The following is an 18,076-nucleotide window of genomic DNA, read 5'->3' as shown; positions in this document are numbered from 1 at the left end:
CAACTGTTAAGTTTGACTCATGGGTTGAGTTAGTTTCACTCGTCAAATATGTTTTAAGTTAGTGATGAGTCTATTAGACTAGCTCAATAGGTCGTTCAAACAGGCTAGCTCACTCTTCAAATGCGACCCATATCAAATCAAACGAATGAATGGTATGGATCAAGTCAAATCGGTCAAACTTTGACTTTAGGGTCGAGTTATGCTAGACCTGATCAGATACTTTGTAACGACTCATATCCACCGCTAGCAGCTATTGTCCTCTTTGGGCTTTCCCTTTTGGGCTTCTCCTCAAGGCTTTAAAACGCGTCTACTAGGGGAAGGTTTTCACACCCTTATAAATGACTGATGTCCCACGTTGGTTGGGGAGGTGAACAAACCACCATTTATAAGGGTGTGGAAACCTTCCCCTAGTAGACGCGTTTTAAAGCCTTGAGGGGAAGCCCGAAATGGAAAGTCCAAAGAGAACAATATCTACTAGCGGTGGATCTGGGTCGTTACACATTTTGACCGCAAGTTGGTTATCGAGACTAACTAACCTATATTGAAGGGTTATTAAAGGTAGATACGTTCCATAGGTAACAACAACCACGCACGGACTAAGTCTAGCATTTAAAGTATAACCTTTAGTTGGTATTAATCTTTATTTCGCTACTAATTTTTGCCCAACTAATAATCTCATTATTGAATTTTGTTCGACTACCAGAAGAATTTATTTAATCTGAATAGATGAACAAATATTTTAACTGTTGAGGTATGCTCGTGTTGACAATATTGGCACATTAATATAAATATTTCAAAGTCTCGAGTTGTTTATTTGTCAAATAATTACTCGTTCAATAATTATAATAATTAAAATGACAACTCGAACATAATTCAAAGTTAACTTGCTATATACTCAACTTAAAAGACCGAATTTATTTTCACCATCGCAAAATAAATACAATAATAATGAACAAAAATAATTGAAATAAATATTTTAATAATTTTTTATATGATTTATGATTTTTTTTTTTTTAAATAATTATTTAGCCATTTTAACTACAGATATCCATTTACTCCACGAGGTCGGGGTTGCAAGTACCTGTCTTAAACAGAGTGAAGAATCCCCGTTTAAATAGGGAACGAGAGAGGAAGTAGAGAGAGATTTTTATCTGCTAATTGAACGGGGACGGAAATGAAGATTATATTCCCTATCCTCGACCTCTGATTCTAATAAATCAACATCCCGTCTTGCTCAAATAACTTTTTAATAAAAATATTAAAAATAAGAATTATCCATTTCTTTATATATATATATATATATATATATATATATATTATGTTTGTACACCTGTCAACACGACCCTTTTTAGATCCACTTAATTAAATATTTCACCTAATTTAACAAAAAAAAAAAAAAAAAAAAAAAAAAAACTGAGATTCCACCTAATTAACAGATTATAATTATTAATTAATTATTTTAAAAATTGTTTTTAAAATTAATAGACCTTTTTACGAAAAATAAAAAAAATAAAACAAAGCTTAAAAAATGTGGTTATAAAGGGACATTTGTTTGGTAGTAATAATAGATTTTCATTTAATAATATTTTAATTTCCAAATTTTTCTTAAAAGAAAAATAGAAGACACGTGTCATAAGAGGCCGAGATAAAAGGTATTTAATCATTTAATTATTTTTTATTAGTTTAGGAATAAAATGTCTGAAAAAATATGATATTTGAGAATAAAATATTTTAAAAATTAAAGATATTATTGCATTCTCGTGTAAAAATCCAATAAAATTAATATCGATGAAGTTTACATTAAAATAAATTATGCAAAATAGTGAAAATTTATTTAAAAATATTGGGTATATAGATTCTCGAGCATGGTGTTGAATAAATGTTAGGGTCAATCCAATCGTATTTTAGTGGATAAGATATGAACTATCGTTAGGATCACGGTCAATCTGATCATAGCTTAGTGGATGATAATATGTGAACTACTATTAGGATTGGGATTATTCCGATCGTAGCTTAGTGGATAAGATATGAACCATCGTTAGGGTTAGGATCAGCCGAACATTGCTTAGTGGGTAAGATGTGAACTACCATTAGGGTTAGGATCAGTCAACCATAGTTTAGTGGATAAGATATGAACTACAGTTAAGATTAGAATCAGTTCGATTGTAGCTTAGTAAATAAGATATGAACTATCGTTAGAGTTAAAATCAATGTGATCGTAGCTGAATAAGATAAAAAATAGGGTTACTCTCGAAAAAAAAAAGGTAAAAAAAAAAATAAATAAAAATCACAATTATTATATAAATCAAAATTAATATTAATTTAGAAAAATAAATTAATTTTTTTATAAAAATATAGATTTAATGCATTTTTATTGTTGGGAGAAAATAATAAATGTAGTACAGTACAATATACATATATATATATATGAATTAACAAAAACAAATAATTTAACGAATTATTTAATACCTTTATTTTGCATAAATTTTTTACTACTATTATTGTTGCTGACTTATTCTCTCATCACTTGAGACTCGAGTATACATCAACGTTGTCAGCTAGTTTGAATTTCTCACGGTTAACTTGTTCGTTGGGTTAGAACAGATGTCGCACAATCGTTGTCCTCCCACAAGAGTACAATTGTGACGATCTACCTGAGTTATATGCTATCAAAGTCGTTTTTTAGCTTATAAAGTTAATTTATTTCAAATTGTTTTCCACGCATTTCCTCGCTTACATTTTCTAAAATATTTTTCTTAAACGTGACTCGAGACTCAAGCATACGCTGACACTGTCTGTTTCTTGCATATGACTTGTTCCCTAAGTTAGAACAAGTGTCGTATAATCAATGTCCCGCTACCGCAAGAGTGTGATTGCAACGCAGAGTAAAAGGAATTATATATTTCTTTTTTCTTTTTTTAGTAATTTTCCAAATTGTATATATATATATATATATATATATATATATATATATATATATATATATATATATATATATATATTCACAAATTAATATTAATGTTAAATGTTAATCACATGGGGATGTGGAATAGAAAGTAATTAAAATTAATAATAATCATTAAGTTCTTGGCGGGAAACCACATGGTCGCACGTGAACAGAACAACCAAGCACGTGGTCGGCTGTAATCCCGTACGGCGCGTTTCACTGTAACAAATCCACTTAATAAATATATTATTTACTTATATTTGTTTTTCAAGGAGACCCTAATAAATATTTTACCCTTGTGACTTTTAGTATTAACAAATGCCCACATCCCAAGGGCAAACTCGTCTTTTCATATTGGAGGGAAAATTTTAATTATTTACTTATATTTTATTTTAACGTTGAGAAGACAGAGTTTCAAATCTTCATTTTACATTTATTCTACTTAAAAAAATTATCCCGACCTAATAATTGGGATAAAAAAGCACCGTTGCCAATGAGATACGACTAAAGTGATCGAGAGCCAAGAGATGCACCTAAAGCAACAATATATTCTAAGGATGTTGCTAACATTGAAACTCCGAACCAACCTCGAGCTGATAATGGAGTTGAAAGGGGTCGGGATAAACTTCCAGGTCTTTTATTGTGGGTATGACGTCCATGCCACAAAACCTTTATTCTGGTAATCAATCTCCTAGTTTGACATACAATTACACTCACAACCATAGTCTTAGCTCGAGCCCACCGTCGTAAACCTACAATTCTTCTTTACACACGCTCTCGAGTAGGTGACTTTGAAAGTCGAACTCAACATTTCCATAACGATTAGGTAGCTCAACATCTCAATTGCTTATCTCGAGATTTGAAAGAAAGGTGACAAAGAATCGATCATTCAAGGTAAGTATCATCCTCGAACAATTTGAGCTTATTTTCAATAAAAGTTTATAACCAAATATTTAAAAAAAAAATAATAATAATAAAACAAAGAAGGTCCTACGTGTCAGGGGTAAAATGGTCTATTCACAGGAGGCGCCGCCCTAAGAGGAAGGAAGTGGGGCCCAGAGTGTCACGCTGGCAGTGTAAAAGCACGAAGGTCATAGGTGGTTGGGGAGTCCTTATGATGGCTGTATTTTTATTTTATTTTATTTTATTTTATTTTTTAATATTTTTTTAATTTTAAAAAATTAAAATTAAGTTCATAGTATCTATTAATTTGTGAGTTGGAATTTATTGTTTTTTTTTAGGTTTTATGTCGGTCGAAATTTTGAAATTGTTTTTTTTTTTTTTTTTATAATTTAAACGAGTTTTAAAATAATTTTTTAGAATGTATTTTTTTTATTATTATAATAAATTCCTTGGAAATATATTAAATTAGTTGGATAATGCTTTTATTTTTATTTCTTCTTTCTTTTTATAAAAATAAATATATTTTCTTTCCTTTTTTATTTTATCAAAAATATTTTTCGGCAAAAGTAAAAAAAAAAAAAAATTATTATTATATTCTTTAATTTATATACATGTAAAGAACTATTATAACTATTATAAACATTTTTTAAATTAGTGAGTATTTTGTTTCAAAATATTCTCAAATTTTCAATAAAACTTTATTATATATATATATATATATATATAGTAATTTTTAAAAGTTTTTGTATAATTTTTTTTAAAAAGAAAAAAAATCCCAAAATACCCTTAAAACAGGTTTCCTCCGTCTTAAAAATAAAATTTAATGAATTTACTCGACTTAAAAATAAAGTTTAATGAATTAAAGGTAAAAGTTCAAAAATTAAATAGAAACAAAAGAAAGAAAATAAATAAGTTCACGAGAGATTCCAACAATGATAATTGTCTCTACTAGATGGGTCGCTCTTCGCCACTTGAACAGGATGCAGAGCAATTCGCACGTGTTTCAACTCTTAAAATTTCAATAATATCCTTACCTCGTTTTTATTGGTATAGCTACCAATAATACCCGAGGTCGAGAAAAAAAAAAATATATATATATATATATATATATATATATATATATATATATATATAAAGGAATTGATAATAAATTGAAAGAAAGGGGTATGTATGGATGGAGACCATACAAAGACATGCTTTCCTGTAAAATGGAAGATCGTAACGTGGGACCCACTAAATGCCCCAACTTTGACTATATAATAATACCTTATGTTTTATTATTATTTTTTTTTTCTTTTTATAAATATTTTATTGCAATTTTATTAAGAATTGATTTTTTAAAAATATTTATTAATATAGCACAATTATTCCCTGAATTTGATAAACAAAAAATAAGTTTTGACCAACTATATTTTTATTTTTTAAAATTTTACTTTAATGTTAAAAATACATTAAAAAATAGTTTAGAAAAATAAAATAACTTAGAAAGTAAAAAGAGTGGTTAAACTAGTAATGAGAAAATGATATTAACTCGTTCAGTTTCTTTCTCGAAAAAAAAGTGAAGAAGTCTATATAACATTAAGCGTAAGCCCATTTCTAGGAGATATTGTCCATTTTGGCCCGTTACACATTGTCGTCAGCTCTCATAATTTTAAAACGCATCTACTAAAGAAAAGTTTCCACACCCTTAAAGAACGGTTTGTTCCCTTTCCACCCGACCTTAGATGTCACATCTATCCTACCACCGATGTTAGCGTCATTAAATGCAAGCAACTAAATTAAATTGAAAGACTAAAACATCTATTCAGTCCGATATTGATCGACATCATCTGTCGTCGACTCTAAAAGTAGTGGTTGATCGAGAATTTTCGAGGAGAGCTATAACGTGGACCAAAGTGCCCCCAATGATTGAAACAATCATTTTTTATTTTCATTCTCTTAAGGGTGGAGATGATGAGAGAGAGAGAGCATCTCAACAAATCTGAGTAAATTTAACATCAATCAAAATTGTTTTGATTTTGTCGCTTATTTTTTGTAAGAAAGTTTTAATTAATAGATTTGAAATGACAAGGTTTGGTCGTGTTCAAATCAACTTCAATGAATCATAAATAATAATACATTTCAATCATGAGTTTTGAACAACGTATAAATTAAGTTGCGTTAATTTTAAATATCAAGAAATTAATATTACTTCGAGAAGCTTTTGATTCATCAACTCACTATTCCCGTCTCGACTTACAATTAAAATCTTCAGGAGAGATTCTGCGCTCAAACGAAAAGAAACCAAGAACTTAGATAAGTGAGACTGAGATATATCCCCGTAGATGAGGATATGTGGATGGAGAAAGCTTCCTCATTCACATCTCTCAATTTCAACAAAAATAAATTAATTCTAATGCCATTTCTCTAATAAAATTATTAATAATAATAATAATAATAATAAACGTCTTAAAGAAGGATTAAAATTGCAATGCTCGTCATCGTTTATCGTCAAGATTACAACAGTTACTTAGACTAGATAGCCTTTGTCTATATCTTTCAAGACAAAAGGAAACAAAATAATTGCCATATTCTTGTACGTAACTCGATGTTCCTATCATATGCATGCATGTATGCATACACAAACTTCCAAACATGTCTAATAATCCTATGTGTGTGTCCATATATACCCGAAGTTCAATGACTCAACTAACTAACTCTAATTACGGGTTAAGACATATTCTAAGTTTCAAAATGTCTATTAAACCTATTTGTATATCCATAAATATACGCAAAGTTTAATGAATCGACTAATCTACAACTTAAAATATGTATTCGATTATGCTCGATCGAGTAGTCAGAGATTTGAATCCTGCACACTCCCCACCCACGTCTTCTAGAACTTGAAAAAAAAAACTTTCAATGATTCGAAGATATCGAGATGTCTAAATCTGTCGTTCTACTTTTACTTCGACCTATGGTTAGGATATGTATTCAACATATTCTTGATCGAGTAGTCAGAGATTTGGATCTTGTAGGCTCCCCACCTACTCTTCTAGAACTTTAAAAAAAAAAAAAACTTTTAATGATTCGAAGATATCGAGATGTCTAAATCTGTCGTTCTACTTTTACTTCGACCTATGGTTCAGATATGTATTCAACATATTCTTGATCGAGTAGTCAGATATTTGAATGTTGTAGGCTCCCCACCCACATCTTCTAGAACTTTAAAAAAAAACTTCCAATGATTCAAAGATATCGAGATGTCTAAATCTATCGTTCTACTTTTACTTCGACCTATTCTAGAAAAAGAACTCATAGCAGCAAGAAACGAGTAAAGATTCAGAATGGATAGTTCCAGAACTGACCTCTATCTGATGTGGTGTTTTTACAGGTGGATTCTGCAGGAACAACAACAAAGAAACACAAACAAAAATAAAAAAATCAAGAACAGGGAAAAGAATCAAGAAGAATGAACACAACAGAGGTACATTATTATAGGCCAAGAAGATAATGTTAGGTTGAAATCTCGAACAGCCTGCAAAACAAAGGCCTACCATCCATCTTCAGCAGTGATAAATGAGAAGAAACAAAAAAATATGGCAAAAATATGATGGGAACAAGTCATGTGGCATATGGTATGGTCTTGATTCATGGAATTTGAGGAGGGGGTATTACCACAAACAGTATACTATCAAAAGATGTCGGGACCATGCGAAATCGACTCCTCATACCAACAGACATCTGAAAAAGAACAATGATTGAAATTTAGTTCCAGGTAGAGATCATCAATCAAGCTTTTGCCTATTCATTACATTCTAGAATTGAAAACGCAATGTCCAAACTCCTTGTTCATAACCTGATAAGACAGTTCGAGCAATTACGTGGTATCATTGAAAAAGTCGAATCACCAACCGATGAATTATTGGGGTTCGTCACTCACACTGTCGTTGATCTCCATTCGGGTATGATCATTATGATGAATAGTCTTGAAAAGCATCCCTCCACTTTGATTCTTGGCTTTATAAAAGAAGTGACAAAGGTCGGTCGCTAAAAATGGAGAGGACAGCCACAAACACAAGAACCATACTCATTGAAACATTACCTGTGCCTTTCGCATTTGATCTTAGGCAACTTTCATATGACTATCACATGATGAAGCTTAAAGAACCATCCCTGTTTCAACTCAAGAATCTAATCACAATTGGCCTAATCAATGATGACTATTTCATCAAACTTAATAATGGCCTATCAATGATGACTGTTACATTATACTTGCATCTAAGCTTGGAATTTATTAGAATTCAACTGCCCCAACTATACTAATATTAGAGAAGGATACAGTCACATCGTAGGGGGCGGTGCTTGGAGCATAGCCATACGATGGGTTCGGCTTCCTACATCGAAAGTACCTTAAAACATTTTTTGTTTTAAAAAAGTTCGCACCGATCCAAGCCCGAACTTTGGAGACGTAACCTACAACAAAATTTTCAAAACTCGCATTTTAGATACCATCCACATAATTGACAAGCCGATTCATTACATCAAAGAAAAAGAAATCAATCCTGTTCACAACATTGTAGAAGGAGCAGCAATCAATGAGTAAGAAATTCAGTGGCCAAGAAGAGAAACTTACAAGGATGATGGCAGAGACTTTAGAGAGCAATTATCATGACATCTCTCTACTGAGAGTTGCGAGTGCAGGCATAACCTTCTTGTACTCTCTGCTGAGTCCTTATCTTAATTTCATAACAACCATGATTTGCCCTTTTTTGTGGCATTTGTGGTGTCAAAAAGAAAATTTCGAACCACATGTAATGGAACGAAACCGAAATATTCCAATTCATTAAACGTGCTTTAAAATAGACAGGTCAATAAAACAACTAAAACATTGATAGCCAAATGGAAAAATTGATGATACATAATCTTGGCACAATCTCCAGCAAGTTAGTCAATCAATTGTACAGTCATATGCTAAATCTTTGAAAATTGTGGTCCTGGTGAACATGGCAGGAATGATGAGACGGTAAGAAGCACACATATTTTATCATTATTTTGACAACCGTCCTTATAGAACATCAGTTAACAAAAGCTCCCACTGCTACCTACTACCGTCCATAAGGATGATAACGACCACTTGGAGTACTCCCTGCACCATCGTACCCTCCTCCTCCTCCTCCTCCTCCTCCTCCTCCTCCTCCTCCACCTCCTCCGCCTCCTCCTCTACTTCCATAGATCGAGCCTCTACCACCAGCCGGGTATCCAGTGCCAATGCCCATATCGTAGCTACCTGCATACCCACCAGTATTAGGAGCACCACCGCTGTTATACGCGCTATAGCTCTCGTCAGGTCCACCATAACCGCCTCTCAAATCATAACCTCTGCTAAAGCCAGCTCCATAACGAGCTGAATACCCCATAGAAGGGTCTTCTCTGTATGCTCCAATGCTACTAGTACCATACATTCCATAGCCACTAAAATCACTTCCACCATATCCACCATATCCACCATAGCTACCACCTCTAGCACCGTATGGTCCACCTGCCCTAAAACCACCACCATATCCGCCACCTCCGAACTCCCCATATGCATCACCATAGCCACCACTGTAACTTGGCCTTGAATCATGGTATCTCTTTGAAGGGGCGGGAGGTGGATTTGCTTTTTTCGGCTCGGCCTTCTTGATCTCCACCTTTAAAACAAAGAAGCATTAATCTTAAGTGTTAAAATGACTTCAACTGATGAATATATTTAGTAAATAAGTTCTATTCTTATGTTGTACTTGTACATATGACCAATACAATGAAAAAACCATACAGGAACCGATATAAAACCTCATTGCAATTAACCTTTTCTTTTCAACATGTATCTTAATTTGATAAGCATGTGATTGAAAAAAAATGGCTTTCAGTAAGAGACAACGGCAGTGATCGAATGAGCTTTGATTATGAAAATGTTCAAAAGTTCATTCCATTCACTTTGATTTTCTCAGTTTACAATGTTTTAGTATTAGAGTCAATAAACTGGAAAATGTAATCAAACAATACACAGCACTGCTTCAATATATATATATATATATACCATTTCCTACTAGTTTACATTTTTCCTCGCTTACTAATGGTTTCCAAAATCATTTTGCAAAATAGATTTCAAAGATTTAAAACTTTTTCGAACTTCACTCCAGATGAACCCTGAGCAACTCTCGCAAGAAATGAATTTGAGGCTTCCTATAGACTTCTCAATTGAATAATCTTGTGCCATGGGGTAAATTCGCCTTAGTTCAGTAAATTGAATTCACGTACATATATATAGATTAAGAAATTTAGAACTTGAGTGAATGACTGGTTCGAAGTGGAACTTATAAGAAATACGAACTACTTTGACAGAACTTTTGGACTTTTCAAATCAAATCTCTCTTTAGTATCATATTTGTTTGAAAAAGGTTCAGATTCCAAAATACAAGAAATTGACCGACAAAATAAATACGAAGGCCATGCAACCACAAGTTCGTCCATTGCTCAAACAGAATTGATAATTCATCAAAAACAACTATCCCACTGGTAAATAGAATTTAAAATCCTGTGTACATAAATTATTTTCTATAAAAGATAGAAAGTGAAAATGTGAGATTAGTTCAGCTAGGAAAGAACTCTGCTGACCTGACTGCCGGCAAACTCAAGCCTGTTTCCGTTTGCCAAGAGTTCATCAACTGCTTGCTCTGTCTCAAATGTAATGAAACCAAACCCACGAGACCGACTAGTGGAGTGGTCACGCATAATCTGGTGTTCCTGAACCTCGCCGTATTGCATAAAAAAATCCCTGAACTCATCTGCTTGACACTTAAAAAGTGAGCACGCTATACCTCATAGTACCATCTAAACAATCATTCATGTAAACAATAAGTTACCTTCGTCTACAGATGTCGGAATTCCACCAACAAAAATCTTCTTGGTCTTGAAATCTCGAGAACTGGAAGAACCTTTGGGTATTGTTCGCTTGATTTCCACCTAAAGTTAAGCCAAAAGTTTGAGCTTGAAATCATTGAAACCTAACAGTTAACTCAAAATCAACACTAAATGCAGGCCTACTTGTTTCCCATTAATAATATGTGAGTCCTCAATGACTTTATCTACCACAGAGGGATCAGCATAAGTCACAAACCCGAATCCGCGGGGATGACCAGTCTTCCGGTCCTTCATTATAACGGAGTCCGTAATTTCTCCATATTCACCGAAATGATTAACAAATTGTGCTGCAAAATATTCAATTGAAACCCCCACTATTACAATAACAACAAAACAACAATTCATAGGAAACGCACAACCGTATGAAGAAACTAACCGGAAGTTGTTTCCCTCGGTAAACCTCCCACGAAGATTTTTCTGCAGCAGCATTCAAATAACCAAAAAACACGGATCAAAAAACATAAAACCAAACGTCACAACCCTATTTCCGCGATTTCATCACGAACCCCATTCCCGCACCACAAAATACTCCAAAAACAAAAAACAACACCGGACAAGGATAACTTACCCAGCACTGGCCCCGTCGCCATGAGAGGGACGGTCATGTCTACTCCCATCGTCTTCATGGTTCGAGGTCTTGGGGTCATCGTGTTCGCCATTAGTAACACCATCATTTACCTTGGAATCCATGGAGTTTTCCGACATCAATGGACCAGAGGAGCTTGAAGAGATGGAGGATTAAGAGAAGTGAACAAGAAAAATGACTAAGCCCTAGAAGACATGTGTTGATGCTCGCTGGTTTCGCAGCGCCGAGTACGGAAAAATGGCGCCCTTAAACCCTAGAATTCGCAATTCGCCATAACTTCGAGCCGGGCCCGCCAATTCACCGTGCTATAAATATATCGGTTTCTTATCTGCTGCGCTCCGGCCTATTTTAATCGCGTATAACCGGAATTTTCTACTTAAATTACAAATTTAACCTACCATTTAAAATATATATAATTAAATTTTTAATTGAAACTAATTTAAATGCATTTTATTTTAAATTTTATGTAAATAAGTAAACAAAAGGCTAAATTATAAAAAAAGACAACTAATTTTTGTCACTTTTTTTTAAATACACTATTTAAAAAATAATAATATTACCGTTACTTCGAGAACGAGCAATAACTCGTGTGTTTGTTCTCGAGCTCTAACGTGGGTTCACGGGGAGAGTGGATCTTCACTAATGCAACTACCGATCATTAGATTAAATAAAAGGTCGAAGACCTAGAAACTGTGAACTTTCTTCTCGGAGCCCCTGAACTAACCTATTGGTCTAAAGAGTAAACCATTTGAAGCAATCATCGCCCTTTCAGCCCATAATCCACTGGATTAGTCATCGGGTCGCCAAATGTGCAGACCCGATGTGAAATGAGTTGTCGCTTTGTGCAACCTCCGCCGATCACCCTAGAAGAACGAGCAGCATAAGAGCGAAATGCAACATCTTCAATTAAACTCGATCTAACGTCAACCATGAAGTTAACGACATAACTCACAAAAACAATACGTGGCGATAAAAAGAGAGCAAGATGTTAATCTTAAAATGGAAGACGAGATAGAATATCGAGAACTCGATAATCCGAAGAAAAAAACTTGTTAAACTCCGCTCAATTTGTACTATTTTTGTTGAGTTATGAAATATCACAGCGGTTCGAGATGGGAACGGAGTATTGTTTATAAGAGTGTGAAAACGTATCAATAATAGACACGTTTAAATAAAAACCATGAGTCTAACGACCAGATGTAATTGGTCAAAACGGATAATATCGGTTAGCAGTGAGCTTGAGCTAGAAAACTTCTCCCTAATAGACATGTTTTAAAACCGTGAGCCTAACGGCCAGACTAACGAGCCAAATCAGAGAAACATCTAATTATTTTATTTTATTTATTTATTTTACAAAAGCCGTCAGCGGAGTCTTCAAGCCAGATACAACCGACAGCTGTCGGGAGTAACCATACTCTACAATAAAACGACGGCGTTTCAAGGGCTGAGATTGCTTTACCTTCCTTTTAGCTAAATTGTAAGTCTTTAATTGAGTGAAGCTAAGACTATAACGTTAACTTGGACTATGCTTTATTTATTTATTTATTATTATTTGTTGGAATTAAAATTAAAACGAGTTTTTAAATTTTTAAATTTTTAAATTTTTAAATTTATGTCAAATAATTTTAAAAAATTAATATTTATTTAATTTTTTTAACCAAAATTTTAACTTTTTAATATTTTTCATTAAATTTATTTTTAATAAGTCCATAAATGTATCTAAATTTTAGATAAACTAGTTCATCCATTTTAAAAAACATTTAAAAATTATTTTTTGTTTTATTTTATTATCAATTTTAATAAAATAATTATAATATCAATTTATTCAATAAAATATAATATTAATACTTTTTTTATTTTATATTTTACGACGTCATTTTAAAAACTTGTATGAAACTAGAATTAAGACATCATCTTCGATCATGCTTTATTATTATTATTATTATTTGAAGTCAAATTAAAACTCGAATTTTTAAATTTTTTATTTTGCATTGGATATTTAAAAAAAAAAATTGGTTTTTTCCGCATTAAATATTATATTTAATGATTTTAAAAATTATTGAATTTGATAAAATAATAATAATAAATAATTCAGGCTAAATTTAAATTAATTATATAGATTAATTTTATGATAGGTTGAAAGTACGAGGACCAAATTTAAATATTTAAAAAATTAATTATTGGTATGTAAATGTTTTTTTTTTTTTTTTTTTTTTTTACAATTATATTTGTAAGAAAATAACCCAATATTGTTGCTAAGTTATTTATTCTTGTACCCTACAAAATAGGTTTAATTAAAATTTTGACCCCACCCTTTTGGAAAATAGCATTTGGGGCCCAAGAAGCAATGTCCGACCAAACATTGAGGTATCTCTTTGTCCATTTACTCCAATTTGAGAAAGACCCCTCTTCTACGTCGAAAACCGAAGTTTAGTGTTAACAGATATTGTCTGTTTCGGTTCATGTATCGTCATCAGCCTCACGATTTTAAAACGTATCTACTAGGAAAAAGTTTCCACGTCTATAAACAATGTTCTGCACCTCCCCTCCAATTAGGGGTCTTAGTGTATTTGTTGACCCACTGTCTCGAAACATGGTTTTGATACCATTTGCAACAATTCAAGTTCACTGTTAGTCGATTCTGTCCGCTTTTATCCATTACATATAGCTAACGATTTAAAAACGCGTATACTAAGAATAAGTTTATCTGAAATGTTTTGTTTCTTTTTTCAACTAATACGGGACCTCATAAGAATAATATAGTTATTCAACAAGGGTCGAACAGTGTGGATGATAATTCTACACGAGGTATTAAGTCGTTTAAGGACTATAACTCAAGCCTTTATTAAACCCGCATCGAGGAAGACAGCAAGTTGCAATTGTAGCAACTGCATTGAATAATTCTTCTCGAGAAATGATGATTGTTTTTCGAGTTTTATAAGATAAGGAATCGTTTAAGTGGAACCCTTTTATTAGGTAAAAGCAATAGAAGAAAGAATTGCTTGAATGAAAGGTTTGCTTTGGACAATTACTTGTAAGTGCTTGAAATCCACAAGGACTACTTTCTCTCTCCTCTATTCTCTCTCTTAAACCGATTCACGGCGGAGAGAAACTCGACGGGTTTCTTGGAATCTCCATAACTTGAAGTGGGTCGAGAAGATTCTGAAGAAATATTGAAGGAATATGAACAAATTTTAGAGAGAGAAAGTTAGAGAGAGAGAAGAATTTGGATAGGATCGATGGATAGCTTGCTCTGCGATGAATTGATTCAAGAAATTTTTCAAAAGCTGCCGTCGCCGTCGTCTACCGCCGTGTCTCTGGTGTCGAAGCGGTGGCTCCGACTTTACCGGACCTCCAAAACCGCCTTGTCTCTCCGCCTCTGTGATTCCTCTGTTTCATCTCTCTCGTCTCTCCTCTCCCACTACCCCTTTCTCTCATCCCTTTCAATTCTCTCTGCCGATTCCTCCGCCGTGCCGACCGCCACTCTTTCCACCCAAGTAATCTGGAAAATCCGCCGTTTCTGTGGAAATCTTCAGTCTTTAAGACTCCTCGCCGGTCCTGTTTCTCTCTCATCGCTTATTTCTCTATCCTCTGTTTGTACCCACCTCGCTTCTCTCTCTATCAACATATCTCGGCCGTTGAATTTCCGGTGGGTCGTCAATTTCCCATCTCTGAAATCGCTCTCCGTCTCGGTTAGCTCCGGCGAGGGTTTTGAAATTGAGTTGAATTCCGACGATTGGGAGTGGGAATCGGCGGATTTGGCGATTCAGAGCCTCTGTTTATCCGGTCTCCGCGCCGGCGATTGGGGCGCCGGCTGGCTGTGGCGGAGCTGCAAGAATCTCCGACAATTGCAACTCCGTAGCTGCGAGACCGTCGGCGATGGTGGGTCGTTTTCGTCGTTCGTCGAGTGTTTGCCATGCCTCCATGAAGTTGAGCTACGAACTTGCCGGAGCATCGCCGACGGCGTTCTGATGAGATTAGCAGACAATTGCCGGAATCTTACCTCCCTCCTCGTCTACGACGGCGGCAGTCGTGAAGGTAGATTAAAGTAAATTCTTTCCTTCCTTACCCTTAGATTAAATTTTGACCATTATAATAAATAACTTCAGCCATTTGAATAAGTTACTGACTTATGAAATAATTACGGTAGAATTAGTAGTAATATGGTTAATAATTTTAACTTATAGAACAATTACATTAAAATTGGTAGTAGTTTTGTGCTCGTGACCGACTTTATCCACCTTAGTTACTGTATTAGAAAGCTAGTTACTGTTTTATCCACTATAGTTACTGCATTAGAAAGCTAGTTACTGCTTTATCCCCTGTAGTTACTGCATTAGAAAGCTAGTTACTATTTTATCCACTATATTTACTGCATTATAAAGCTAGTGACTGTTTTATCACTATAGTTACTACTTAAGATTACTTTGTTCTACTATAGTTATTGTTTTATCTACTATAGTTACTGTTTTATCTACTATAGTTACTGCTTTATCCACTATAGTTACGGCTTAAGATTAATTTGTTTTACTATAGTTACTGCTTTGTCTACTATAGTTACGACTTAAGATCACTTTGTTTTACTGTAGTTACTACTTAAGATTACTTTGTTCTACTATAGTTACGATTTAAGATTACTTTGTTTTACTATAGTTACTGCTTTAGATTACTTTGTTCATCTAATAGTTACTGCTTTATCCACTATAGTTACGGCTTAATATTAATTTGTTTTACTATAGTTACTGCTTTGTCTACTATAGTTACGACTTAAGATCACTTTGTTTTACTGTAGTTACTACTTAAGATTACTTTACTCTACTATAGTTACTACTTTATCCAATATAGTTACTGCTTAAGATTACTTTGTTGTACTATAGTTACGATTTAAGATTACTTTATTTTACTATAGTTACTGCTTCAGATTACTTTGTTCATCTAATAGTTACTGCTTTATCCACTATAGTTACGGCTTAAAATTACTCTATTATGCTAATAGTTACTGCTTAAGATTACTTTGTTCTACTATAGTTACTGCTTGATCCACTATAGTTACGACTTAATATTACTTTGTTCTGCTATAGTTACTGTTTTATCCACTGTAGTTGTTGCTTAAGATTACTCTGTTCCCCAAAAGATCTATTCCCTCAATTTTTTCCTTTGCTTATTTTACTTGTTTCGACATATTTCGATCGCGGGTCAAATTTAACAAAGGTCTACTCCGATTCCTCAACGACCACCGGACCGAATTGCAGAGTCTAGACCTTCGTCTTCCTCTCGACCTCAACAACGAGCATCTCATTGCCATAGCCGCAAACCTTCGAGGTCTCTCATCTCTCCGGCTACAAAGTTGCTGTCTTGTCACCGGCGATGGTCTAAAAGCCATCGGCCTCGCCCTCGGCCCCTGTCTCGAGGAACTAGCGTTAATTAACTGCGACGTCGTCGCGAGAGAATCCGGGTTGCTAGCCACCATGGGACAGAGCTTGAAGCAATTGAAAACTCTGGACTTATCTTACAATGAGATGTTGCTTGACAAGGACTTCAGCTCCATGATCATCTCTTGCAGCTCCATTACAGAGCTCAACCTCCGCGGCTGCAAAGGGCTGACCGGAGCCTCCATTTTGGCCACGTGGCGGAGCTGCAAGAACTTGGAGGCCATTGACATTGTTCAATGTCCAAGGATTCAGGCCAGTGCTTTGGAGCTCTGTGTGCTGAATTTGCCCAAATTGAGACAGCTCAAGGTTGAAGACGACAGGGTTTCCGACATCGTCGGGAGCTCGGCGTCGCGCCGATTCATCGATATTGTTGTTTGACCCAAATGGGGTTGAAGAATCGCAATTTTAAGAACTGATTCATAAATTATACTCTTTCGTGTTGGAATAAATGTTCGAGTGAAAATAAAATTAGGGTTTATGTCTTTGTTTTTTTCGGTCTCGTTTTTTTTTTTAATTATAATATTACCGTTCACTTCTCATAAACGTCACAAAATTGGATCTTAGAGAATAAATTTATTAGAACGTCGGGCAGAGAATTGAGGTTGAAACGCTTGCGAATGACGTGAAAGAAGTCGAGACATGTGTCTGAATTAAGCTTAAAAAATGGCATAAACCATCCGTCAGATATAGATGCCCTCGTGGCATAGCGGAGCGAGGACGGAGGCAGGGAATATTATTTTGTCACCGGCCTCATTTATCTAACGGTAAAAAAATGTTTCCATTCCCTCATTCATTTCGTGTATAGACAGTGGATCCCCGTTTAGAGCGAGTCATTGCAAATAAAGTGAATACGAGCATTTAAAGTATTTGTAACGACCTAGATCCACCGCTAGCAGATATTGTCCTCTTTAGCCTTTCTCTTTCGGGCTTCCCCTCAAGGCTTTAAAACGGGTCTGATAGGGGAAGGTTTCCACACGCTTATAAATGATGATTTGTTCTCCTCTCCAATCAATATGGGACATCACGAACATATTTGTAATTTTCATACAAATTATAGCTGAAATTTATAAGATCAATTTTTTCAACACGAGCATAATTTAATTGTAATTATTATTAAGCTGAGTTCACGTTAGCATTTAAAAACTTACAATATTGTATTAATTTTCTTTTTAATTATCTAAAAATTATTTAACTAAAATCTTCCTTCATAAACAATTATATATCGACTTTCCTTTATTATATTATTAATATTGGTACTTATCA

General features: G+C 34.1%; 2 protein-coding genes and 1 long non-coding RNA gene across 5 annotated transcripts; 1 reads left to right on the top strand and 2 right to left on the bottom strand.

The window, feature by feature from the left end:
• Positions 1 to 6,290: 6,290 nt before the first annotated feature.
• On the bottom strand, positions 6,291 to 7,928 carry LOC147792776 (uncharacterized). Of its 2 annotated transcripts, none has more exons than XR_015420820.1 (2): positions 7,689 to 7,928; positions 6,291 to 7,573 (listed from the first exon to the last, which is right to left on the bottom strand). It is a non-coding gene; the product is annotated as an uncharacterized LOC147792776 (long non-coding RNA). The 2 variants fall into 2 exon arrangements; XR_015420819.1 differs by having other exon boundaries at positions 7,714 to 7,928.
• A 776-nt stretch (positions 7,929 to 8,704) lies between these two features.
• LOC111792988 (uncharacterized) lies at positions 8,705 to 11,675 on the bottom strand. Of its 2 annotated transcripts, XM_087123544.1 has the most exons (7): positions 11,364 to 11,675; positions 11,172 to 11,212; positions 10,919 to 11,082; positions 10,738 to 10,837; positions 10,490 to 10,659; positions 9,036 to 9,522; positions 8,705 to 9,002 (listed from the first exon to the last, which is right to left on the bottom strand). In XM_087123544.1, exons 1-7 carry the CDS (start codon positions 11,498 to 11,500, stop codon positions 8,938 to 8,940), a joined length of 1,164 nt encoding a protein of 387 aa, XP_086979670.1. In that variant the 5' UTR covers positions 11,501 to 11,675; the 3' UTR covers positions 8,705 to 8,937. The 2 variants fall into 2 exon arrangements, with proteins under 2 accessions (XP_086979670.1, XP_023530403.2); XM_023674635.2 differs by having other exon boundaries at positions 8,705 to 9,522.
• A 2,645-nt stretch (positions 11,676 to 14,320) lies between these two features.
• LOC111793192 (RNI-like superfamily protein) lies at positions 14,321 to 17,303 on the top strand. The gene is made up of 2 exons (XM_023674968.2): positions 14,321 to 15,419; positions 16,593 to 17,303. Exons 1-2 carry the CDS (start codon positions 14,621 to 14,623, stop codon positions 17,189 to 17,191), a joined length of 1,398 nt encoding a protein of 465 aa, XP_023530736.2. The 5' UTR covers positions 14,321 to 14,620; the 3' UTR covers positions 17,192 to 17,303.
• Positions 17,304 to 18,076: the final 773 nt, after the last annotated feature.

The sequence above is a fragment of the Cucurbita pepo genome, chromosome 4 (assembly GCF_057944985.1).
Source record: "Cucurbita pepo subsp. pepo isolate OVF chromosome 4, ASM5794498v1, whole genome shotgun sequence".
Taxonomy (NCBI): Eukaryota; Viridiplantae; Streptophyta; class Magnoliopsida; order Cucurbitales; family Cucurbitaceae; genus Cucurbita; species Cucurbita pepo.
The sequence above is the reverse complement of the archived record's forward strand: the minus strand, read 5'-3'. Positions and strand labels throughout refer to the sequence as shown.

Bases quoted from the DNA above. Each gene is read 5' to 3' on its own strand.
- LOC111792988 (XM_023674635.2), bottom strand. From the start codon at position 11,500: ATGTCGGAAAACTCCATGGATTCCAAGGTAAATGATGGTGTTACTAAT. The intron at 10,838-10,918 runs GTAGGCCTGCAT...GCTTAACTTTAG, and splicing joins ATATTATTAATGGGAAACAA to GTGGAAATCAAGCGAACAAT. The intron at 10,660-10,737 runs GTAACTTATTGT...AGTGTCAAGCAG, and splicing joins TCCGACATCTGTAGACGAAG to ATGAGTTCAGGGATTTTTTT.
- LOC111793192 (XM_023674968.2), top strand. From the start codon at position 14,621: ATGGATAGCTTGCTCTGCGATGAATTGATTCAAGAAATTTTTCAAAAG. The intron at 15,420-16,592 runs GTAGATTAAAGT...AATTTAACAAAG, and splicing joins CGACGGCGGCAGTCGTGAAG to GTCTACTCCGATTCCTCAAC.